Raw genomic sequence first — 26,833 nt, forward strand, 5'->3', positions numbered from 1 at the left:
AACCAGCACTTTCAAAAGCAGGTCTTCAGCAGCAAGCGGGTCAACCAGAAGCCCGGTCTGTTGTCTGTTCGCGGACACCAACCTGGAGCTAACCATCACAACCCAGCACGCAGGGATAAAGTGGCACCACCGAGCTCAGCGTGCCCACAGATTTCTTCTCACAGACCGACGCACAGAACAGTTGTACGCATCGCACCAAAGATCTACATGTATGAGTAACCAATGCAAATAAGAGGGAATGAAAGACCAGAAAATGATGGGAAATCGAACAGCGTAAATATTTTCACACTCCAGTGACACATTTCTAACGGTTAGGAGTGAGGCAGTTATCTGTGTGTGATGTAAGGCCCTCGTCAGAGTCCGTTGGTGTAACCTGCTAGCACAGACCAATGTCTCCTCCCATCTGCCTGCCTCCAAGTGCTGTCAGAGGGTTATCTACCCAGCTGCCAAATCCGCTGCGGGCAAACTCTGTCTCGGGACTGGGGAGAAGGACCATGGGATGGATTGCTGGTGGAGCCACTCCTTCCCAAACATAGCACCTGCGCCGTCACCAGCAGGGGTGATGGGTTTCGCCACCTTCTTGAGACACACAGACCAGCCTTCATGGCTGCACCCCGCATCAAGAAAGCCTGACCCCCACGCACCCCAGGATTTCCCTCCATGCTCCTCTAAGTTGACAGCATCAGTGTGTGGCCACATGGTCACCGATGGTGATTCAAACCCAGGCCTGCAGATCCCCCCAGGGGCATCCCCACACACTGCCACTGCTTGGGATACCTCTGCTCAGACACCTCAGCTGACCTGGGGGTCACTTCATTTGTTTCTTACATGGCTTCTTGTACCTAACCTCAGTGTTTTAAGTCTGCAGCTTTCTATATGAATGTGTAAAATAAAGGAAGATACATTGTCTTGGTTCCCAAGCCTTGACTCAACCTTTGCATGGGGGGTCCCTATCTGCCCGCAACTTATCTCTTACTGATCCTATAACATGACTTAAAATAGAAGCATGAATGCCCTAAATGTGACATGGTTTCAGCTGGAGTGACATGTGCTATAAGACTTCTTGATGAAAGGCAAGTGATGGTCCAAGATGGTGTTCGTTTTGGGGGGAGAGCTATGCCAATGACCCCCCTATTCCCCATCGGCCCCACGACCGTGACTGCCTAGGGAATACATCTACCGAAGGCCTTCTCTGCGGTCAGCCCTCCTCCCAGAATCCCCTGAGGCCCATGCAGAAAACCAAAGATCCCACTGTGTTTCCTCGGCCCTTGGTTGTGTCCCCCCCAGCCTGCTCCTTTTTCCTACCCATCTCTAAAAATTCTACCCATTCTTGAAGGGATAGAATATATGTCATGTCTTCCGAAATCCTACATACGTTCCATCAAAACTGATTTTGCTCCTTGCCTGTTTGTGGGTTTTGATACCTCCACTGCGGCATTTCATGTATCCTGCTCCCCGAGGAAGGCCCCAGGCATGCGTCACTCGCCCTCTGTGTTCCTCACTACTTGCCCAACAAGTGCCGCCACAGATGAAGGTAGCCTGGCCCGTGGATATCACAACCGAATTTTCCTACCAGTCTCCCAACGCCATTTAGAATACCAGTATTTTTCACTACATCATCCAGCTAATACTTACTCTCGGGATGGTAACAAAGATCATAAACACACAGGCTTAATATAAAAAAAAAAAAAAGGTAGCAAGAGCGAGTCGAAAGAACATGAGATTTAGAATCAGAAAGCTTGTGTCTATACGGGTTGCGTGATTCGGAGATCGGTTCATTACCTCATTAAGTTTATAACCAACCATGAACCCAAGATGGAGGCCCAACGACACCCAGAACCAACTGCCATTCCAGGCGGTCTGGGCACGGGGACCCTTCTCATCTGTAAAGCAGAGAGAAAGAAAGAGCAATGTGAGGACTACGTTAAACCATGTCACCAAAACCAGTGTATTCCATCTCCCACCAATCAGTTATAAGAGCAGAGGCTCTTAGCATGTGTAGGGCATGCATCTGGTGCATTTTGTTCCATGGGTGGTACCATCACTGCACAAAAGGGCCACTCCCTTGTTGGAATCGCTTTGTACGGACTGTCTCCAGGTCTGTTTTGTTTGCTTTTGCATACTTCTTTCCGTGTCTGTGTTCAGCCTCACACCACATCTGGCACAGTGGTTCATTCAATTTGCTCATTCCTGAAACAAAATGGTGCCTGGGCTCAGTTTTCAAGTGGGCCGAGCCTCTGTAGTTTGTATGAGTGACGCCCCTGGTTTCAAACCCACCACATTCTTGTTCTGATCTCAGTGCCACAGTCATGAGGAAGCAACACTCTACAGAGGTGTTTTACCTCAAAGAATGGGCCAAAAATAACTGTTTCTCAACAGTTATGTGGGTATGTAACCCACTCTCATTTTTCTTTTTGAGGTGAGGATTTTGCTAATAGCCAATTTGTAGAGCATCTCATGAAACCCCTTTTCAGCAATTCTTTTTCTTTTGTGGCTGGGACTCACATGCTCTTTCTCATGGATTCTGAAAAGTCAGCCGTGTTGTTTCCAGTAACAGCCATTGAAAACTCCGGAGAATTCATTTTCCTGACCAACTAAGATAATGAATTTCTTTCCCTGTTTACTAATTCAAAAGCTGTGGCCCAGCGATGGGAAATCAACAGATAATGGCTCTCTGAAATGGGAATTCTCTTGAAAATGCCCCTGGCATATCATAGGAAAATCTTGGGATTTTCTTTGTTCTTCCTAAATAAAGAACACACTCCATACTTTCCTCACAGTAATGTCCCTTCACTCTTGGCTCTCCCGTCTCTCTGTGGATCTTGGAATGTGAGCCTTCCTGACCCCAAGAGTTGGCAAAGTGGGAAAGAAAATGCATTCACAACAGCAGGATGACGTCATCAGACACAACACTGGATTACCATCCACATCACTGTCATTGTAAAGCCCACTTTCTACTAATTTCCCTTTCACTTAAACTTTCGAAGAAATCTTTCCGTATCTATAACCGGCCACCTGCAACCTGATTCACGAAATTGTGACACAGCACAGGACATTTACACTGAGCTATGGAAACTCTGGATTGAAGATTTGTTTTGTTTAAAGACTGATTTGTTTAGGGGCACCTGGGGGACTCAGTCGGTTAAGGGTCTGCCTTCGGCTCATGTCATGATCCCAGAGTCCTGGGATCAAGTCCCGCATCGGGCTCCCTGCTCGGCGGGAAGCCTGCTTCTCCCTCTCCTCCCCCTCCCCTTGCTTGTACTCTCTCTCTCTCTCTGTCTCTGATAAATAAATAAATAAATAAATAAATAAATAAATAAATAAATAAATAAATAAAATCTTTAAAGGCTGATTTGTGTAAAGATAACATTTCCAGGAGTAAAAACGAAAATCGATTAACAATCTGAGGGACACAGCCACGTGCAAGTCTGGCTTCGCCTGGAACAAAGGATTAAAGGAGCGTCCCGTCGGGCACGGTGACATATTTTTCTGCTTTGATGCCCAGGTGTGACTTTTGCTCCTTTTCAGGAACTTGCAAAAACTTAGTTGTCAATGTTTTAAAAAGCTTTGACCTTTGACCTGAATCACTGATAACCTATCACAAACGGCTTCCTTTTACGAGTGTTTCGGGGACTGCGAGGCCAGGGGTCCCAGACGAGTCTGCGATCAGCAGCCTCTCTGTGCCAATTTCATCTTTTTAAAGAACAGATTACCTAAATGTTAGAAAGAAAAGAAAAAAGGCGATGTTTTCCGCTGGGCTTCTCACAGAGTTGCTGTGGAAATGAGCATCGTAAAGGGAAGGAGTTCTCTTATTCACCCCGTCCCTATGTCTGGGACACACAGCCGTTCCAGAGAGATCTCACCAGGCTGACGTGAGCCACATGCCACCAAACACCGCAGAGAAGCACGCCAGGTCCGTGTCTGAAGTCCACGTATCAGACGCACTGGGACAGGGGAGGGAGAGATGCGTGTTTCTGGGAAGACTGACGCCCGCCTTCTGAGCGGACAGCTAATGTGGGCTGAGGCTGCCCGAACCGACCACAACCGCCTGCATGTGCCCGAGCTGCACTGGCGGGGAGCTGGTGCCCTGGGCAAGGCTCTGCCCTCCAGAATCAGAATATTACAGCTCACAAACACGGGAAATGGGTTTAATACCCACGTTTCTATAGACGAACAGCGGCGAGTCCCCCAGCACTACAGAATCAGCACTGGCTCGCTATCTTCCATCTCGTCCCGAGGGCGAAGGTGGACCTGGACAAAGGGGAGCTCACCAGGTGCACTGACTGGGTTTTCTCTTTCATCCGCGCTCCGGCCCAGGGCCGGCAGGGTCCCCCGGACGCAGTGTCTGGGGAGGGACTTGGGTGCACTGCCAGTGGCCAGGGGAGGGTGGGGCCAGTGAGGGGAAGCAACGCAAATGGAGACTCGTGTTGATTTCATCAGCCCTGGATGTTCAGAGGGCTTAGCATGGCTGTCTTCATGGCCTGGAAGGGTTCTCACAGTTTAGGGAAAGTACAGGGCAGCTGGCTGCCCGCACGGCTCTCAATACAAGCGGATCTGATTCAAGACTTTGCTCATAATCAGTGTCCCCCAAAGCCTAGACCCGGCTGCCCCCAGGAGACGCCCAGACACATGGGCCCTTATCCATCAGCTATGCTGAAGGACACATGCACGGGGCTCATAGCAGCTCAGGGGTCTTCCATCGGGAGTGTCTTATGGGAGGGAGACTCACTGCACAACCGCAACAGGATGGCGGTGATCAAACTGTGTGCGGCTGGTTCAGTGGGTGTTGTGGGCAGAGGGAGGCTTAGCATTAGAGGCTTTCCTACATTTCCCTTGTTGTTATTGTTATTTTTGTTGTTGCTGTCTTAAGAGGGCTCCACACCCAGCCTGGAGCCCAACGTGGGGCTTGAACTCACGACCCTGAGATCAAGACCTGAGCAGAGTTCTAGAGTCGGATGTTTAACTGACTGAGCCACCCAGACACCCCGACATTTTCCTTGTTTCATTCACAGGCAGACAGAAGCTCTGAACCACCTTTCCACCAGGAAAATGCTGATACTGCAGTGAGTGCATTTGCTAAAAGCAGCCAGGAACTTGAGTGCATCATGCTGAATATTTTCATTTAAACCAGCAGATGTTCAAAACCAGGCAGAACTATCTGTGAGACACAAAGACAGTTTATTCTATGTTTTATTTCTATATTTTTTTACTTTTTTTTTTTTTTTTTTACTACTTTTCTCTCTCTGCTCAACTGTGTCCTTTTTGGAACAGAAGGTAAGCTCTTTGAGCCCCTGAGTCTTCTCTGTCTTGGGCATCCCTGTGCCCGGCAGGGTGCCTGGGACAAAGTGGGTACTTAGGAAGCATCTGTCTCATGAACTGATGCTCGAAGCTACCCAGCCCCACCTCCAGCTTGCTCCCCTGCCTTCTGGGATGCTGATGCCCCTTGACCCCTGTGCTTGTCTTCTAGCTTCAAACCGGCACCTGGAGCTCCCTGCGGGTATAGACAGTGTATTTAACTCCTTGAGGGAGCTAATGCTCCTACAGCCTGATGCCCCACGACATCTAGCCTAGCAGCTCGGAATGCGTTCAGTGATCACACTTGGATGACACTAGGGTGCTGACCAACATGTCAATAAGCATTCAGATTTCTTTTCAATTGTCAAGGTTGTATAGGACGAATTAAATTCATAGTACATACCTACGAACATGTTGATAGGAGGATAATTCAATATAGGACACAGTAATAACTTCTAATATCCTGGGATGCTGCTAATTCGGATTATGTGTCCCCTCAAGGGTCGGCAGAAGGCCAGAGGGGGTGACCTTCGCAGGCTCTAGACTGCAAAGTAAATCCTAATTACACAGCAAAACTGAAAATACTCATTTCCCCCATCTTTTCCCATCTCTCTGTGACTTAAATGTTTAGATGACACATCTTATTTTTCCCTCAGCTGTGATGCCCTGCTCCTTTCCCTTCTGCATTAACTGTGTTCACTTGATGGGTTCAAAAGTCGGTTCTGACTTCAACTCCCTCCTGAGATGATTTTCGATTTCCACAGCCGGTCTCATGAAAAGACACCATAAAGAGGCTTTTCACCACATGCTGAACTGACTGGTTTCTGTAAGGAGGGACGTTCACTCTGTTTCCGCTTTCCCCCATGGTGTGTTCTGTGATGGAGAAGCGACAGAAGGAGAAATGCGACTGCCCTGTGAGGGTCTTGCCGTCTAGCTGAACGCAGGGCGCGGTGAAGAACACCCGGTACCCCAGCCCTGGCGGGGAGGCAGCTTACACCTGAATGCTGGGCATGGTACCATGGGCATCTCTACGCTGTCTGCACTTCCCACGTCCAAACAGTGGAAGAATTTTAAGTGTGTTCACAGAAACTTAGGTAAAGAGTTGGTAAGTTATAAAATATGTTTCCTAGAGGGCAAGCAATGTAAAGGTGAGGGGGACAACAGGCCCTTTGGGTTGGCCGTGTGCAAAGAGAGGGAGCTTCTGGGTGTGGCCCCATGACTTCATCAAGGAAGGGACAGAGACGGGAACACAGGGGTTGGCAAAGGGCGTGGCCTGTCCGTCCATCCATCCCTGAGAGACGCATACCGTAAACACGGGGCAAATTTCATCCTTTCTAACCCTGTCAGGCAGGTTAACAGACTTTTAAAGTAGCACTTTATACACTCTACATTTAGGAGAAACGTGGGATTCATCCAGTGTGTTCTGCACACGAAGGCAGTGGTCTGCCCCACATCACAAATGTAGTGTGGCCGACAGCCCAGACTTAACCCAGACCTTCTGCTTCAAAACCTTCTACAACCAGTGCGACTCATCTTCTAGAGGAATTCTGCTTTTTTTTTTTTTTTTTAAAGATTTTATTAATTTGTCTGACAGCGAGAGACATAGCGAGAGAGGGAACACAAGCAGGGGGAGCGGGAGAGGGAGAAGCAGGCTTCCCGCCGAGCAGGGAGCCCGATGCGGGGCTCGATCCCAGGACCCTGGGATCATGACCTGAGCCGAAGGCAGACGCTTAATGACTGAGCCACCCAGGATCCCCTAGAGGAATTCTTTTAGGGTGAACATTTACGGCAGCCCCCCAAAACAGTTTTCAGGACTTTACAGTTAAACCTCGTGTGGAACAAAACCATAGGATTGCCCAGGTTAATTCAACAATGTATTCAAAAATCTAGATTCCAAAGAGACTTTTGGCGATTTCTGAAAGAAAAAGGAAACCCAGCCTCAAATATCCAACAGTGTGGGCTTGGGGCTCTGTCTGCGGGAGCTGTTGGAGGGCCTGGGTGTGGAGCCGGGGGGATGCTGGGGCACAAGCCCCGTCTCTGGCCTGAAGCCCAGCATCATGCCGCACGTCCACTCAGCTAAGGGAGGTGTGCCGTTCACGCCTACAGACTGCAACCTGCCCAGCACAGTGGTCTTTTTCTGGTTCAACCCTCTTGGACAAAGCAGCAGGTCTGGTTGTCAATAACCGATGTCAGGCAGTCCCTGTCTAATTCATGTAACGAGCAGCGAAAAGCAAGAGCCGCTGACCTTGAGCCTCGTGGGGCTCGGACTCTAGGTGACCTATCGCACAAGCGTGCGGGACCCAGGGGTGCGGGGGCAGCCTTGCTTCCAGCCTCTTGCAATGGTTTATTCCTGGGCAAAAGGGTTCCGTCACTGGTCCCTGGGCCCAAGTACTAGAATTCTGATGAAACTGTATCAAGAGCAGGATTAAGAGAAAGGAGAGGATGGGCGCCTGGGTGGCTCAGCTGGTTGAGCGACTGCCTTCGGCTCAGGTCATGATCCTGGAGTCCCGGGATCGAGTCCCGCATCGGGCTCCCTGCTCAGCGGGGAGTCTGCTTCTCCCTCTGACCCTCCCCCCTCTCATGCTCTCTCTATCTCATTCTCTCTCTCAAATAAATAAATAAAATCTTAAAAAAAAAAAGAGTTAAAAAAAAAGAGAAAGGAGAGGACAGCAGAAGAGAAAGAAAAAGCCTCCAAAGACAGGAATAACGCAATCAGAGCCACAGGGCTGAATCTGTGAGTCTGTGGATCAGGGTGTGCTCAGGAAACACAGAAGCCACATGAGTACACGCTGTCTCCTGAAGTGCAGGAAGGGCAGACATTAGCACAAGGCACCCTCACACAGGAAGGCTGGGGTCTGGGCTGCATGCAGCTGGGTGGGGTCGAGCGCCAGAGCGCCCCATGCCCGGGCTCCCGGGACACGGGCGCCGAGGTGGGACACCAGGCTTGTCTTCTCAGGCTGCCCCAAGCAGGCAGACTGCTGCTTCCCTTTCCCCTTAGTAAAAAGAAAAGAAAAAAAAAAGCCTCTCTCCTTGACCACCTCTGCTGCATTGCTTCATCAGGTTGCGGCAGACTGTTGTACGAAGTTATCGAGAAGCCTCATTCAACACATTTTTTTGCAAACCATTTCACAGATGTGATGGCATTCGTCTTTGAGGCCGGCTTCTCTCAGCGCCTGTCCTCAGTGGTGTGGTCGCGGAATGTGCTTCACGTCTATGAAGAACCGCCCGCCTGGGTTTCAAAAAACTCAAGAGGATTTACCAACCCCCCCCCCCCAAATTACCATAAAGAGTGCACGAGAAGAGAATGAATGGATGAAAACCAAAACTAAAAGTACTGTATTTCTGCGCTGCACTCAGTCACTCTGCTTTGGAAAACTGCTTTGTTTTTACATGTTTACATCGTGCCTTATTAATAATAGCTTTTACTGTTAATAAATTGCCTTCTCGTTATTTTGCGCTTAATCCAACGCCTACAAGATGTCTGGTTAAAACAGGGCTGCGTAAAACAAATCCAACTGATGTTAAAAATTGGGCTGGACCTGGGTTTTTCTCTAGATCAAATCTGGCCAAAAATGGAGGAACGGAAAGAAGCAAATTTCCACCTTCATTGGTGAGGACAACTGAGAAAATGTTTTGAAGAGGAAACGGATTTAAACACTACCTTGGAGAGGTGATAAGTGACTAGCTTTTGGCTAAATTTCAGCTGAGGTGGATCTGAAAAGGTTTTCTGTAACAAGGGAGATGGTTCCTCTCCAGAACTCTGCATCTGCCCCATCCAGCAAGTGGCCCCCGGCCAAGGAGGCTTCTGAGAACTTCAAACACAGGCACTCTGAATTGAGATGGACTGTATGCATGACCTATATGGGTTTTCAAGGACTACAAGTGGAAAGGAGCACAGTACTCATTGACGATTGCTTATATCAAGTGCATGTTCAAATAATAATATTTAGGGTATGTCCTGTTAAATAAAGCCTATTAAAATTAATCTCGCCTGGGCCAATTCTCTTTTTGAATGTGTCTACTGGAAAACTGAGAATCACAGATGCGGGTCTCATGCTAGTTTCATTGGACAGCGCTGACCTAGGACATCTGATTCCTGCATTTCTTTTTTCTTTTCTTTCTTTTTTTTTTTAAGATTTTATTTATTTGTCAGAGAGAGAGAGAGAACACGAGCAGGGGGAGGAACAGAGGAAGAGGGAGAGGCAGACTCCCTGGTGAGCAAGGAGCCCGATGTGGGGCTCGATCCCAGGACCCTGGGATCATGACCTGAGCCCAAGGCAGACGCTTAACTGACTGAGCCACCCAGGCGTCCCTGATTTCCTGCATTTCACAAATATGTTGTAGGGATGCTGGTTATTACTCATCTATGAAATCTCTGTCCCCAGACAAGGACTGAAGGCTGCCCTGTGCGTCATGAGGCATAGAGCCCCCGCCGCTTGCCTGCCCAGGACCCTTCTGGAAAGACCCACACGTAACATCTAGAGAGTGTGCCTGAGTGTGTGTTGTGCGTGCACAGGGCCGCCTGACCTTAAGGATGAGTTTTTAGGACACACTCCATCGGTAATAAAAAACAGCTGCTGAGGGGCCCCTGCCTGGCTCAGTCAGTAGAACACGTGACTCTTGATCTCAGGGTCGTGAGTTCAAGCCACGCTGGGCGGGGAGCCTACTTAAAAACCATTGTAAAAAAACCTCACAAATGGACACACACAAACCATCAACAGAATTTTTAACACTCGCAGTTCCAAAGTCAACAATAAAGTTTGGTCTATCAGTAATAATAGTACTGCTTTGAAACTTGGAGTAAATGCAGTGTTTATAATGACAAATTAACTCTGTTATCTTCTCAGGAATAAAACCACTTCACTCAAAACCACAGCCTTCTCTATCGAACCCGAATTTCACCTACGACAGATGCAGCCGTATGCAACGCAACAGGATGAGTGAGGTGGGGGCCACCCCAGGTAATAGTTAATGGTCCCTCTTGTCCCGATGGCAGGAGCGGAGGCCCTCGGAGAGACGTGTTCTACTTCTGGCTACCTCCGCCTTCCACGGAGTGGCGTGGACATCGTGATTCCGCCGGGTCCCAAGAAGGACAACAGAAAGCATCACGTAGCTGCCCACAGGGCTGCCATCAGAGGTCTTGTCCAATCGCAGCCCGGTTTCGCCTCTGCTGTGACAGCCCCGCGTTCTGCAAGACGGAGCGGTCACCTCCGCCACGCGCTCTGGAACGGCCATGAGCAGCCGGCTGGAGGCCGCCCGTTGGTCACCCCCGCCCGGTCGGGAAAGACACCGGATGTTCCAGGCTTCACCGGCATCCTTCCCCGGGCGATTTCAGTGGAAATCGGCAGCCTGCAGCCACATCCCCCATGGGGAGTACTCTCCCGGCAGGCAGCCTTGTAGAGACACACGCAAGACGTGTGGCTCGAAGGCCCCTGCAGCTCACTCGCTCCCCAAAGTAGGGCGCACGACGGCGCGTTGCTTAATGGGGTTGCAGCCAGCGTCGGGAGCTTTGAGGCAGGCCCGTGGAAAGGGCCCCCGTGGCCCGCGGCCCATCGGGATGGCTTCTCATGGTGTCCCCAGCTGCCTGCCCGGACGCCAGGCCCTTGCCGAGAAACAGGCCCACTGAGGCCACTGCACGCACAGGGACAAGTGGCGGGGCCATCCCCTAGATCTGTACACACAACGCACGCTGTATTTCATCCGACAAACTCAGTCACAGAAACTTTTCCGGAAGACCAAGTCCAATCCCACATTCCGAAGGATATGGGGAGGCTAATGCTTTCCCGGAGAAATCATCGTTACTGATTCATGCACGGAATGCACACAAGTGTCGCTTTGCAAGTCCAGGCTCTTCAAGCCCAAATAACCAGCCAGAGCCATAAAAATAACATCTCATCGGTAAGACCCAGAATGCTTTTCTAGTCATGCTCCCCCCGCCACAAAGCCCTGTGCCTGCCCTCCCCACCAAGAAAACCAGAGAAGCATTCTATTTATTAAGACAACGAGTCCAGCTGCTGTGACGTTTCCAGCTTGTGACCTCAACAGCAGTCACCTAGAATCAACCCTCTGGTTGGACGCACCGCGTTTTCCCTTACGGCCCCCTCCTCCCTAACCTGCTCTACAAATACCCACTCCCGCCCACACAGCCACCCACCAAAGTGTCCCCTGCCCCTGTGAACACCGTGAAAAGAGTACGGCAGCCCAGGGTGTGCCGGTAAACCAGCTCTAAAAAAAAAAAAAAAAAAAAAGCTCTAAATTGTAGCATTTGCCAATTTCTGTGGTGTCAATCCTTCCAGCCCTGGGGAGCTTTCAAGCTCCCACCAGCTGGTCCCGAGCGAGCCTGGAAGCTTCTCTGAGTCTGTACCCGTTGCATATTCCTGCTGGCTCCAGCCGTGGACGGGAAGGTACTTTCTGAGCTCCCTGCAGGTTTCTGGCCACCCCCCCGCACCCCCAAATCCCAACAGGCAAAGGGTTTGAGCAGATCTGCGGTAATGTGCGAACGTAGTTCCTGCTAAGACTTTGAAGAGCGCCCGGCTTATCTGGCGGGTACAGTAGCCCGGCCCCAACCACCGTGGAGCAGCAAGGCGGCTTCCTGGGGCCGCCAGCCCCACTGCGAAAGAGCCTTTTCATCTCATTGAATGGGGTCTGTGGAAACTTTGCAGGGCAATGATTTGGGCTCTGCTCTGCGCATGAAGCTTGCTGCTTTTGCATAAAAGGAGGGGAAGCTTGTGTTTTTTTTTTTGTTGTTTTTTTTCTGGGTTATATTTACACTTCCCAAATCAGAAAATGTCCTAACCAGATAGGACAGGTGGCAACTGGCAACCACAACTCAAAACTCTTTTTTTTTTTTTTTTTTCCATTTCTTTTCTGAAACCCCGTGTAGAAGGAAAGTTAACGAAATGTCGGTTGGCTGTTTTAGACCCAGAGCTAACTATGCTTTCAGCACAGACGGAACAGAGCAGGACGTGCAATCGGGACCGACAACCTAGCGCAGAAAATGCTGTTGAGCTATTTACTCTGGTAGAGAAGAACCGATCTTGATTTCCTTTAGTAAATCGATAGGGTACGATGTGAGCCTGGTATCTAAGTTGTCAGAATAAAATGAATTTAAGTTGTCAGAAAAAATACAAACACTCATGTCTGCTTGTACAAATAAACAACTTTTCAAAGGGAACGTGCAGTTTTGGAGACGCGAACACGGTGGGAAGCGCCAGGATCAGAGTTTGTCAACCTTCTGTGGCCCAGTTTTTTGGCAGGTATTCCTTTTTTTTTTTTTTTTTTCTTTTAAGATTTTATTTTCTGACAGAGAGAGAGAGACAGCGAGAGAGGGAACACAAGCAAGGGGAGCGGCAGAAGGAGAGGCAGAAGCAGGCTTCCCGCTGAGCAGGGAGCCCGACTCGGGGCTTGATCCCAGGACCCTGGGATCATGACCTGAGCCAAAGGCAGACGCTCAACGACTGAGCCACCCAGGCGCCCCAGGTATTCTTTTTTTAAAAGAAATCCACTGTCATGTTTCAGAACACCACTGACTCTATGAATCGGCCCAAAGCTGACCGTGTGGGGATGAGGTGCTTGGGCTCGACGGCAAGATGTCAATCCAGGGGCTCACCTGGGAAACGTGTGGGAACATTTGGGGTGAGGCGTGACACGCATGGCTAATATCCTCCAATGGGAGGGACAGTGTCAGCCAAGGAAGGCTTCTGTGCCCCAAATACCAACTGTGCCCACTGAGAAACAGTGACCTAAAATAATCCACACGATGAACCTTAAATTCAGACCCAGCCTTCGATTCCTTCCCCTTCACTTCCTCTCTCTGGGGTCCTACCTGAGAGAGCAACGCCGCCCCCATTCCGTGCTCTCATTCGGTACATGCCCTGCACTCCTACTCAGTGCACAGAAGGCCCAGGGGCTGGGGCTGCAGACTGAGCAAATCCCAGAGGACTGCTTTCCCCCTGCTTTGTGGCAGGCCCTGCTGTGAACAACAGCAGGGTAAGGACCGGCAATGCCATCGAGGGTGGGCTCAAGGGTGGCCCCCTGAGGGCAGTGAGGGAGAAGGCCGTGAGAACATCTAGGGGACACGCCGCAGACCTGCACATGGCCAAGGAGGAGCCCGAGCCCAGCTCCCGGATGGCCTTGTCTGCCTCCCCTGGGCCTCCACTCAGGCAGTTATGTCATCCATCCTCTTCACCTGCTCCTTCCTGTTGGCCTTCAAACACACTTTCATATTCTCCTCTCACAAGTCAACCCGTAGGCGGGGCTGCCTTCCTACCCTCCGCCCGCTCCCTGGTGCTCCCCGACATTTTCACATGGGCCTCCACCCCTGCTGAGCTGCTTCTGGGGACCCACCACCTCCCAAAGACCCCCTTCCCCAGCACTGCTCACCCTTCTCATCCTCATTATCATTGCTACTCATGGTGGCCTCTCCGCCATATTTCTTTCTAGAATTTTCACCCGAGTCAAACAGCTTATTCTTTGCTTCCTTCCTTGCCTTCTCTCCTAGACAATTACACACGTTTATTTCCCAAGGTCCTTGGTGTTCCACCGTCCCTCCCACGGATCCTAGAGCTAGAACTAGCTCTCTCTCCACCTCTCACCCATCCTGCCTTCTGGAAGGCTCCTCAGCTACCGATTGCCAACAGATGTCAAGCCCACCCCAACTGCCCCTGTGTGCCCATTCCGTTCTGGAGAATCACTACCGTCACCAAGGCAGAGGCTCAGTCACCTCACACGTGTTCCCACATCGAGTAAGTAGACAAATATGGAGGCCACGGAGGAGAGACATGCCCAGCGCCCTGGCTCCTCCCGCCACAGCCCCTGCGCTCGGGCACAAGTCACGCCACCCTCATGACTATCACCAGTGATCTTCCCAGCACACAGGTCGGGCAGGGTCACTCCCCATGGGCCCACCGAGAGGCCTCCCATCTGAGTACCACACCTCATGCCCCAGAACAGGTCGCTTTGTACCTCTCTCTTCCCTTCACCCAGCCACCACTGTTCCTAAAGTCCAACCTGGCTCCCCTTGGCCACCTGCTCAAACGCCAACCCCGGGAGTCCTCCCCAGCTCTCCTCTCCCCTCTGCCCGGCCCAGCGAGGAGCACCCCTTCCTTTGCTACACCCCTGTCAGGGAGCTCTGCTGAGCATGACTGCAGGGCGTCGGGTCACCGCTCCTGGTGCATCTGGCACTAAGGCATCAGCCTGGCACGAAGAAGGGCTCTATCCGTATGAACATGCTCGAACGGACATTCCTAAGAGTCGGAGCAGCTGAGGTTGGAGCAAACACTAAGCCAACAGAAACAGTATCTGCACAAATCCCCAAGTGAGCTCAGCAGGGGAAGCCTTCCGTGGTGGCCCTGCTCTGGATCTGACCTTGAGAACTCCCAGGGCGTCGTGGTCATTAATGTCCAGGCACAAGCAGGCAAGGACACGTTGGCCCTCGTGGGACAGAGCGGAACAGAGCCGTGCACCAGTCCCTCCAGATGGGTGTGCCTTCACGGGGTGGGGCTGGGGGCACATAATGACATTGTTCAGTCCGGCTGGCCTTTCCCTCGTCCCCCGCTCTCTCCTGAGACTCGGAGGGTCTTGCTACACTGACCGTGTCCTGCTCTCTCTGTTGCTCTCTCATTTCTGAGGGATGCTGGCTTTTCATGCGGTCACCACAACAAGGCTTGTCCCTGAAGTCACCTGCCAGCAGGTGTCATGGGCACACGTCCTCCTGGGGACATGTCAGCCCTCGTGGAGGACCGTCTTCCACGGGAACCCCCGCCCAGTGCTTCCACAGGACAGCAGTGGGCAGGGGACCCCTGCCAGGACATGGGGACAGAACTGATGGGAAGCCACCTGCCAGGGCCGCCAGCAAGCTTGAAGTGAGCGGAACCAGGGACAGAATCCCCGGCCCGGAGATGCTCCTCCAGGGAGACAGTTGTGACCTTTGTCCGATACCACCCAGAACACACACACACCACACGCATACGCACGCGTGCACGCACACACACGGAGGTTTCGGTTTTCTCCAAGGGGTGTTCCGAAGGCCGTGCTGTCAGGTCCCCCCGTCCGCACCAAAACCTGGCACCAGGTGGAACTGCGGCAGCGCCCAGTCGCTCGCCTCTCCCTCAGGGAACCCACGCGCCACGCTGCTCTGCGGGGCCCAGACTCCCACGTGCTCTGGCTGGCCAACCAAAGTGGAGATGATTGCAACGAAACAGGACAAAAATTACCCTTAAATAGGAAGCAACACACGCGCTACCTAACAACGCCTCTTTCCAAAACCTGCCAGTCTCAGGGAAAATCGTTGCTTTAAGGCTATGTCTCATGTTTGGGGAGGTGCAAGAAAATGAGAGTCTTTCCAGCTGGAATCGTGTTGGTTTGCAAACGTCCCGGTGACAACAGCTTCCCTCTCCAAGGGGCGTTCCAAGATAGGGCGAACCGCAAGATGAGTAATGCAGAATTTCACAGATCTCTCCACTCTTGCACATCGCCTCAGCTACGAAGAGGAGCAAGGAACTGACACAGCAAGGTGAACAAGGATCCGAGGGATACTTGGCTTTTAGCTGTTCCTCCGAGGAAAACAAAAAAACCCCAAACCCAAAAGAGACAGCCAGCTGAAGTCCGGCAAACAGTCTTCCCCTTTGCGCCTGCTTTCACAAGGGCGCATCCCATCCGAGCGTGCTTGAGCTCGCTGCAGCTAATGCTCAGATGCTGGGAGATAGTATTTCTCCCTAGCTAAAATGGGGTTTATCGGTTCAGAAGAGATGCATTTCACAGATAAAAACGACTTCCTCTAACTGCTGATTAGATAAGCAGGCTTAGCATCCGTCCTCAGTGCCGGCTGCCCAATCTCCAATTAGACCAAAGCTTGCTTTCTCTTTCCATCGGGAAAAACTCTCTGCACCTGCCCCCCTCCCCACCACCACTGCCCAGCAGCCGAGAAACATTTCAGCCACAGGTCCACCCCCTGCGCCATCTTGGGATTCTGCCTAAACTTGAATATAAAGGTGAGATTAGGCCCCAGAATAACCAATGAACAATACGTTACTCTTCCGACGAATCTGTCCTCAAGTTCACGACGTGGTAAAGGGATTTTTCCTTTGGTCGAATGAATTAAAAAAATAAATAAAATTAATGTTTTCATGTACTTAATCATTTTCCTGGATTCCAGGGAAAGAAAAAAAAAAGTAGAAACAAAAATCTAGATTTTTTTTTTTTTCTTTCCATTTCTGCCAGGGCGACTCTAATCCTGGCCAAAAGATTCAAGAGAAAGGCCCCAAAGGCCATGCGAGTTTAGCTTCAAGAAGGCCACAGAGCCTTGCTCCAAACACCACGCCGTGACACGTGACCTCCGAGCATGAAGTCCTAAAACAAACCACAGACGAAACCATGGTGATCACCTCCCAGCTCTGGGGGTAGGTCACACGAGTGAACAGAGGCAAGCGGGGCCTGTAGATGTGTATGCTGTCATCCCACATCCAAGCCCTGGGTAACTGAAGAGCAACCAGTGACAACCCAGTGACGAGTAAGTCTGTAGTAAAAGCTGTGCAAGCTCATCCCGGGTATCCGCTCCGGCACGCCCTGGTCAGCCCCCCAGGGCAGCCTCCAGTCTTTGGCCTGCTGGTCAACCGGGCTGTGCTTGGGGGACTGTGCTTGGGGGAGCCATGTCCCCATCAGTCCCACAGCACTGCTGGACCTCTGCTCAAGGTCAGGACATGGAGACCTGCACTTGCAGGGAGCTCAGAAGGAAGACAGGGGGGCCACTGGATGAAGGAAGGAAATAGCAAAGCTTTTAGTTTCTCCACATGCAACGCTCATCTGCTCCCCTGGATGCCAAGCCTGCCATCCCTCCTGCAGGAGACCCCTTCCAAAGCTGCCGGCCAACGGAAGAAACCCCAAGCCATTCTCCACGTCCCCAGCCCGGCTGCCGTGGTGGGGCACCTCAATGCGGGGTTGCCTGAAGAGGTCACTGAGTACACGGTCTGCGTTCAGCAGTTTCATACACAGCCACTTCAGAGAGGTGCGATTTCTCTCATTTTTAAAGCGACCACTTCAGAAGCACAAGCTCCCATCCCATTAAGTAGACTGAATTCCTCCCCGCCTGGAAGTTCTCCTCGGATTCCTCTAACTTCAATGCTTCAAACTGTACTTCCAGTCTGTTTCCTCTTAGGCACAGACTCAAACGGAGGCCACCCAGGGTTGCTCCGACATCTCTTCCCCATCTCTCTCTCTCTCTTAATCCAGGAGACCATATTTCCCCACGGTCCTCCAGCATCCCCTCAACACAGGGCGAAGGCCACCCTGGGAACGGCTCGCTGTCCATATGAACACCACCACCCATCACAGGGGGCTCATTTCTACCACTCCCCACCAGTGTGCTGGGGAGTAAGGTTGAGATTTGATGTGTCTACACCTGGTCGTAAGGATTCATGGCTTTTCCAAAGCATCCCTTGTCTCCTTCTAAAGCAGACACGCTAGGGGTCTGTTATTGCCGAAGACTTCCCACTGTCTGGCGTCTGGCCATTTGTCCTCCCCTTGGGTCTGGCAATGGCCAGCACCCCTGAGCTCTCTATTCTTTTTTAAAGGTGTTATTTATTTGACAGAGAGAGAGCACAAGCAGGGGAAACAGCAGAGGGAGAAGGAGACTCCCCGCAGAGCAGGGAGTCTGATGCGGGGCTCGATCCCAGGACCCCGGGATCATGACCTGAGCTGAAGGCAGACGCTTAACTGACTGAGCCACCCAGGCGCCCCCCGAGCTCTCTACTCTAATTCCTCTCTTGTGGTTTGCCCATCCCTGGGATCAATTTCTTTATTATTGTTATTATTATTAATAAATCGCTCTTCCACATTAATAAGGGTGCTCTAAACATTACCTGTTTCCTCTCTCCCTTCCCTCCAGCAAAGCCCCAACAGGTGCCCTCACCCCTTATCTCCTGTATCTCTAAAAGACCTGCTGTGCACAAATTGCTTCCTTTTTCTGCCCTTTCCTGTCCTTTTCACTGCATGTCTTTGCTGCTTTGTCTTCAGCATAATGTGTTTGTCTGTTTTCACGTGACCCTGGAAGCCCTTCCTTGAGAGGAGTTTCACTGCTGTAGCGAAAATGAGGAAACGGGCTCCGCGGTAAAAGTCTGGCCGGAGGCGCCCGGCTGGGAGCGGGGCTCGGATGGAGGTGGCCCTCAGGAGTCTGAGATGCAAGTCTTCTCTGCGCCGCCGCTTCCCCCTGCGCCACCCACCCTCTCCACCCCTTGACTACTTTGGTGCAGGGAGGGGCTGCTCATGGTTTCCTGTTGTTTGTCCTCCGAAGCAGCTCCCCTGCTCTTCTGGCTCCTTCCCGGGGAGCTGAGGACACGTAGCTTCAAACGTACCTCCCTGTCCTCCCGTGGGAGGACTCCCCTGCCTCTGCCCACCGTCTCCCATTGCTGGGTGCGCACCTAGCTGGTTTAACGCTCACTTCAGTCAACCACCGACCACCACACACTAATGCTAGCTGGTTTCCTTCAAAAATCCCAAAGGATGGTTTCTAAAACTTTGTCCCCGGGAAGCACAAGTAAGGTCCTCGAGGCTCTTTGCACGTGGTCTTCCGGGATTCTCTGTCTCACTACCTGCTCCTCAAACCCCTCCCCTCTGGCGTGTTGACTGTCCCACGTGGTTTTGCATTTCTGGGCTTCCTGGCAGAGATCCATCGCCCCTTTGGCCCCCGGCCACTCCAAAGGAGTGCTGGCTCCCTGAAACGGCGTCTCGCCACCCACTTCAAATGGCTTTCCCCGCATAGCCCTTCGGCCGCGGCAACGGCTCTTTACAAACCCAGCAAAGAGGTTTCTCGGGTGTTTTAAATTTTACAATTCTGGAATTCATTTGGCACAAACTCCATCCTACAAGGAGAAGTGGAATGCAAATCCTGTCGCATGCAGTTGTGAGGGAGCACCGGCGGGAGGCTGCTGGGAGTCACGGGCCGGCCCCCGGCTCCATGCCCACCTGCCCTGGCCACGTTGGCACCTAGAGCTCAAGCCTCAGCCAAGAGACCCAGCCTGGGAAGCAGGCAGGAGCGCCCACCAGGGGCCTGGCGACCTTGTCCCAGCAGGAACTTCCAGCCCCTGGCAGCTGACAGGGGGCGGTGTATCTAGAATACTGTGAAGGCATCTGCAGGGAGCATGTATTGACCTCTACCAAGTGCACTGCGTGCTGTCCTCTGCTCTCCAGGAATCAGGCAACTTTCAGTTCTCTAAAGGACACCCATCACAACCAGGGCTCACGGGCTGCAGGGCAGCTCTGGGGATTTCAGGGAGCGCTCCCTGGTTTCCCCCGCAATGACCCCAGAGTCCAAACGCTGATGTCTGGGCTCTCGGATCACTTGAATGCTCAGTGGCTACATATCCACGTAATTTCTTCTGAGCCCCTCCCCCCTGCCCGTGTCCCAGGTGGGTCAGAGAACAGTACCTGCCTCACTGGTTGCTCCAAGGACAGACAAAGGAGACAAAGCAGGGTTGCCCTGACATTAGCCATCCGTGTGCCACCTTTGCAAACCCTTATCATATATGTGCACCCTCACTGGCTTAATAGTTTTACTGCAATTTGACTTTCTACTTCACGTAAACGTGTCTTGAATGGAAGCGTTGCAGTAGCCTGGTATATGATAGACCACTATCACTCGCAACAAATGCAGGCAATCTTAAAAATAAATGCATCGATGACAAACAAGTATGCTCTCCTGTGTCCCAACTCTGGGAACCCCCGAAATGATGCATATAGAGCAGAGCGGAAAATCCAGAAATGCTTTGCTTCCCACCCACTCTCCCACATCCAGGAGCCATGCTCTAATAGGGGAAAATAAGTCATAAAGGTACTTGTTTTCTTGGTTCATTTGCATCAGATGGCTTTAGCCACTATCCTTGTCTGTTGGTAGAATTCATTGCATAGCTATTTTTTAAAGAACCCTTACACCCAAAGTCTCATTGGTTTCTAAGACACATGAAAACACACAAAACACATTTCTTAGTTACTATATGAGGATGCCCTATAGAGACATAGTTATGATGGTTTTCATAACCCTGAGAACTTTACACACGTTGCCCTCCTTAGCTGTGCAGTCGCCCCTCATGGGACGCATCCCACCTCGTGTGACCTGCTCACCCTTCATGATATTCTTTTGTGCACGTAGGTGAATCTCAATATCACAGTTTTTATTTCTACTTTTAAAAAAAAGAAAGAAAATAGGTATTCTAAGGAATTGCTGACTCATTACCTCATGAGAACATGGTATAAAGGTGTGAAAACTAGTCTTTGAGTTGGAAATCGAGTCTCACGTTGACTCTGTATGTGACCTCGGTTATTTCGCTGACTTCTTGGGGCCTCCGTAATAAAGAAGGGAGACCAGGTTTTGCAAACACGACCTGCGCTGTGCACGTTAACACCAGCGAGAGACTGCAGAAACTTACATACCTACCTCTTTATGGAAAAGGTGTGCGAGAAATGGCATTTTCGACATTTAACCATTTCTCTCTCTCGAATTTTGTATTTGGAGTTGCATTTGGCATTTGAGAAACACAGCTGAGAGGGACAACATAACATGGTCAGATCTGGCGTCTTCTAAACCAAAGCTCAAACTAACTCGCCCTACTGCCACAGCACATCAAATGTGTAATTTTCACTACCTACCATCCATAAAATCAGATGTTCCCGAAGCACCCAGAGGATAGGAAACGGGCTAGGGACGTGCCCCCAAGGCGGGGAGCTCTTCCCCTCTGCCACGTGGTCCCCGTGTGGGGGTGTGACAGCCTCGGTGACTTGGGTCTATCCTCCTGCACACACCAGGGCCTCTCCCGCTGATCTTTATCCCGCATCTTCTTAACATGGCCATTGAAGGGAAACAGCAGGTACAATGATCCCACCGCCCAACCACTGACTTTGGAAGAATATGGAGGAACCGAGGTGTTACGGGAACAGAGCGTGCGAAAGCCCGCCAACAGGACACATGGACGGCCGACTCACCCACTCCTCTGTCACTCTTGGAGCTCTGCTGTCCGCCAGACGTGGTGGAAAGGTCTTCGGGGACCGGCATGGGCTCATCCCCATCATCCGGAGTGTCGCTCACTGGAGGGCTTTCCTTCCCTGAGGAGACAAGCAGCAGCTTGAGTTCCCGGGGCTGTGGTCGCCGCCGAGGGTGGAGGTCACTGCAGCGTGGCCAGCAAGGATGTTGCACATGTACGTATGTATTTATATGTTACGGGTAATACGCGGGGATCTACTTTACCAAACTGAACGGTGGTCGTCAGACATTCTCATGGTCACTTTTCCACGCCAGTGACCAAACTCCCACAACTTTGTTTATGACATCTGTGTGATGCCCCATTGCATGGCTACACCAGGATTTATTTAAATCCTTTTTCTATTTTCAAATTTATATTGTTTCCAATCTCTTTCCCTATTAAGCAACACCGTGGCGAACAGCCTAGTAGCGAGCCTTTGCACGTGTTCTTAGTAAGTGTTCCAGAAGTTTCATGAGTGGGTCAAAAGGCATCTACATTTTTTTTTAAAGATTTTATTTATTTGTCAGAGAGAGAGCGAGCACACAAGCAGGGGGAGCAGACTCCCCGCCGAGCAGGGAGCCCGATGCAGGACTCGATCCCAGGACCCTGAGATCATGACCTGAGCCGAAGGCAGACGCTTAACCAACTGAGCCACCCAGGCGTCCCAGGCATCTGCGTTTTTAAGGCTTGCCACACATTATCCCATAATTTTTCCTGCAAGGTGGCTCCAGTTTACCCTCCTGTATGTGGGCTTCATTCCACCTTCAGATTAATTTGTTTTTAAGGTCACCGGACTGGTTATCTTGCTCAGAGCTAGACATTCTAGGTCTGCTCACTGGCTTTTTTTTTTTTTTAAATAAATTCCTCTTCTTTTTTTTTTTTTAAAGATTTTATTTATTTATTTGAGACAGAGAGAATGAGAGACAGAGAGCATGAGAGGGAGGAGGGTCAGAGGGAGAAGCAGACTCCCTGCCGAGCAGGGAGCCCGATGCGGGACTCGATCCAGGGACTCCAGGATCATGACCTGAGCCGAAGGCAGCCACTTAACCAACTGAGCCACCCAGGCGCCCTGCTCACTGGCTTTTAAAGAGCCAGGGAATATTCTCCCAGCAGCCTAGTTTGATCCAGCCAGGCGGGGTGGCGGGGCGGAGAAGCAAGCTTGCAAAAGGCAGGAAGAGGGAATCCGAGGCCTCCTGGGGCCAGGATTCCTTCTGTGGAATTCTTATCTTTGAAACACAAAAATAGAATCCACACAACTCCGCAGTGGCTTATCCTTCACAAAGTGAGATTTACCAAATGAAACAGGGTTTTCCAGGATGGCTGTATCTACTGTGACCGCATCAGAATTCCATGCAGCCACAGGCTCCAGCAATGGGGAACCCACCCCTCCCCACCCCCACCCCACTCCCAGAAATCCAGCACTGGAAAGCCAGGACTGGTGGAAAACGTGGGTTTTTTTTGTTTTTTTTTGTTTTTTTTCCCTTTGAAACTGAAACACCTGTATCTCCCAACCTAAACATCGCCTAAAATTAGGTTAGGAGACACAAACCACATGCAGGGAACAGATGGTAAGGCCTGAAGCTGATGCAAACTAACCCATCAGGGCTGCTCTAGAAGACGGGCAGATGCTGGCCCTAAAGGAGGTTAACAGAAGTGGAAGGCGGGGGTCACACGCTTGCTGGCTGGGCTGGTGACCCGGCTTCCCAGGCGGAGGACATCCCCGCACAGACGAGCCCAGACTTTTGCAAAGACGGTGTTGAAGGACCTAGAAAACACGGCCAGGAAGACGGGAGTGTGCTCGCCTATTTGAATAACCATCTGGAAGAGCAATACCAACACTTCGGGGGATGGGCAAGACGAGCGCAAGCGTCCCTGGCAGCGGACGAGACCTCGCGGGCGTAGGCAGCTGAGTGGGCATCGCGCAGGCAGGCACCAAGACGATGCTTTGGGGGACAGCGGTGCATTCTCCAGGAAGGAGACATCGCAGTGGAGTATTCCCAGCTTAGCTGCGATCACCACAACTAGCAGGTTTTCAGAAAGAGCATTATTGGGTATATTTGGACAGCCAGGTCGATGTGTGTTAGGTCAGTGATATTTCCAGGGCTCTAAATCGTGAGGAGTAATAGTGGCTAAAAGTCTCGGTGTTCTCGTACACCGATTCCACAAATGTGGAAAAGCTGAACGGGAGAATGTAGGAGGTATATGGACCATCTGGTAACTGGGTTTTCCTTACCACTGCTTAGAGCAATGGTTCTCAAACTTAGAGCACTTCAGGGAGGTGGTCAGAGGAATCTTCTTTTTTTTTGTTTTTGGAGGGGAGGAAGACTGACCTTACAAAGAACTTCAATACATAAAACCAGATTTCTGTGTCAAGTGGGGATATTACGGCGGGGAGGAGGGGAGACTGGAGACCCAGGTCACCTGCCTTCTCAAAGACCTCCTGAGGCACCCCCTTCCCCAGAACAGATGGTGGAGACCCCTGGATGAGCCAACTGACCCAAAGATTAGAGGTGTATAGAGCGAGGTGCTGTGCATGTGTGTCTTTGTGATCAACCAGCTGTCATTATTATGGGGTGGGTGTGGGAGGCTGAGCAACTAAGCTTTATGAGCATATTTTACCTTCCCTGTGACACTTCCCTTTGGAGTACTCCATGATCCTCCTGGGTAAAGAATCAGGACTTATCCAGTGAAGGAACGTGGTCTCTGCTCCACCGAGCCAAAGCGTGTCCAAGTAACTCTTGATTACTTTTGGTAATTTAACGGCTCTGTGTGTTAGGGAATAGGGCCAACCACACATTCTTGAGGATGCTTATATGATAGATGTGCTGCTAAGGGTTCTGTGGGTCTGGTCAGGCTCCTGCACTGAGTGAAACGCCAGGTCTCCAGCACCCATCAGCCTGTGCCTCAGCCCTCCCACTGCTTCCTGCACGGGGCGGGGGGGGGGGGGGGAAGAGGAACGAAGAAAGCGGTAGGGATGATGATTCCAAGATGCATGGGTCAGACTGATCAATGGGAGCTCTCTACGTGGGAGAAACGCGCAGGGAGAAGGGAGAGTAAACAGTCGTCCCTGGTGTATACAGTGGTGACCAGTAAAAAGTCAGACCTGGAGGAGAACAGAATGAGATATAGGGCACAGCCTTGGCTCACCTTCACTCGGTGAGAGATTTTAAGAGGTGGCCTGATTTGCCTAAAGGCCCCCAAAGTCTGGGTGGTGCTGAGACATGACTCACTCCCATGAGCCCTTGTGCCCCGTGGCCCCAGATTCTCTCACTGTTGGAGATTTCTACAGTGAATATGTACCACTTTGTGAAAACCTTGTCAAGCGAAGATTGTTTGTGTGTTGATTTTAAAAATATTTGCCCCGTGAACCACTGAAAATGCAAAACCTTGGAAAGATCATAAAAGATACAAAAGTAAGGTTATTAAGTCAACACATCCCAAACATTAACACATGGTTGATCTGGGATATGGTTCGGACAGAAACATGGAGGAAGTTGAAGATGGTTTGAAGATGGTTTCCTCAACAGACAAATGAGGCTAAAAACCATGATTTTGGTCTAACTCACAGGGCTTCTGTGAAGATAAAATAATAACGTGTGTGAATGCTTATATGCTGAAGAAGCCTATGGGGCTGTTTCTAAAAGGCAGCAAACCACAAAAGCATGAGGTCTGCGGAGCACCAAGTGCCTGCATTTCCCCCAAGTTCATGTACAAAGACAGACAACATGTGGAGCTGTAGACAGCAAGAGATCAAGTACTTCTCACGGAATAATTTAGGAAGTGCAATGTAATTTCCCTTATTTAGAAAATTGAAAGAAACTTCTTAGCAATTTATATTTAATCTTACTACTCGCCTTTGCTTCAAATAAAGCATTACCTATGAGAAGTGTTTGGGGCAAATTAGATGAGAAAATTGTATAATGAGCTTATCAAAAGCAAGCAAGTTAATTTCTCAAGTAGATTATAATTCATCCGACAAAGTTCTGTGATTCCCCATCTCCCAAGTGCATGAGTGTTTTTATATGCAATTACCCAGGGGAACATAATTGCTGGGGGTAAAGAAAAAGTCAGAGTACAGACTCCCAACTCTAGAAGAGTGGGAAAACTTGTACTCAGTGACATGTCCGGCTGGCTCCCTGTGGGACTTCTGGTCCATTCCTGAAGTTTCCCAAATCTCAGCTCCCTGCAAATTGAAAATGGTGCCTGTATCTTCTTCACTGGGTGCTTATAAAGTTGAAAAGAGACAACACTCAGGGCAGTGTTTGGTAAATGTAAGCTTTCAATCAGTGTGATTTCCTAGGATGAACATTTCCACTCCTATTTCAATAGAGATGAGCTTCATTTGCCTAAGCAGACTATGTCTGTCTACAGAGCATACTTCTCGTTTCTATGTCCCAACAAACATTACAAATACCATTGAGAACACATCCAATACACCTTTAGGATCACAGGAGCCAGATGATCCTTCAATATCAACTGGCTCAAATCCCTCTTTTTGCAGATGACACTACAGTGGTCCTTCCAGGAGGCAGGAAACCTGTGTCAGGTCCCCATAATTGGGGACAAAGATGGGAGATGGATACTAGCCTCACAGTCCCCCATGAGCTGTGTCTTCCCTTAGAAACCAAAACAAAAAATAATACACAGGAATAAAAATATTTTGGAAAAACTGACAAAGAAGAAAGAGACACACACACACACACACAGCTTTACCCAAAGAATGAATGAGATATGCCCTATAGGAAAAACCCCCAGAAAGAAAGAATCAGGTGATTTGAAAAAAAAAAAAGTCAGGTATTATTTCTTTTTCAAGTGAATATTTCACAGATACTGATGGAACTGTTCATGCTGGGGCATTTTTGAACCCAGGAAAGTGGCAACTTCCTGGTTCAACGTAGAAAGTTTATTGTTTTCTTTCCTGTGGGCAGAACATGACAGTGAAGAATTTTCTGGGGAAAGAGGGGGATTGAGTAATATATTCCTCCACAGATCGAGAATGTCAACTTCTGTTTGACTAAATGTATGTCCTTATTCTTTTTTTAAAGATTTTATTTATTTATTTGAGAGAGAGAGAGCATGAGCAGGGGTGGGCAGAGGGAGAGGGAGAAGCAGACTCCCCGCCGAGCAGGGAGCCCGACATGGGGCTCGATCCCAGGACCCTGAGATCATGACCTGAGCCGAAGGCAGACGCTTAACTGACTGAGCCACCTGGGTGCCCCTGGACATCCTTATTCTGTAACTGTCACTACCCTCAATTTTCAGAAATGGAAAAGACAAAGGGATGTGATTAGGTTTTAGTTGTAGAAGCAGCAAGAAGTAGAAGAAGAAATCTTCAAATCTTTAGGAACGATGACAGGGCCCTTCAGATGCTCTGTCGCTGTTCAGAACGCTTCAAGTTACATCGACCAAGAACACCCTTAGTGTTTTGGAAGTAGCATTTCCTTTGCTAAGTATACACAAAGTAAATTTCAGATCGAGTCTTGAATCTTCTCAACCACAGAAGAGTTTTCTTTTTCAGGCAGTCTTGG

At 50.4% G+C, this 26,833-nt stretch overlaps 1 protein-coding gene across 5 annotated transcripts in view; it reads right to left on the reverse strand.

Annotated features, from left to right (window-relative positions):
* The window catches only part of IKZF1 (IKAROS family zinc finger 1), a 95,935-nt gene that overhangs the window by 52,399 nt on the left and 16,703 nt on the right, over window positions 1-26,833 (reverse strand). For all 5 annotated transcript variants that reach the window (XM_054505364.2, XM_054505363.2, XM_054505362.2 and 2 more), the window contains exon 3: window positions 21,268-21,387. In XM_054505364.2, coding sequence (XP_054361339.1) covers window positions 21,268-21,387 — 120 coding nt within the window. The remainder of the gene's footprint in view (window positions 1-21,267; window positions 21,388-26,833) is intronic.

Source organism: Mirounga angustirostris, unplaced genomic scaffold (assembly GCF_029215605.1).
Source record: "Mirounga angustirostris isolate CCGP_5_RB_7025 unplaced genomic scaffold, mMirAng1.0.hap1 SCAF_12, whole genome shotgun sequence".
NCBI lineage: Eukaryota > Metazoa > Chordata > Mammalia > Carnivora > Phocidae > Mirounga > Mirounga angustirostris.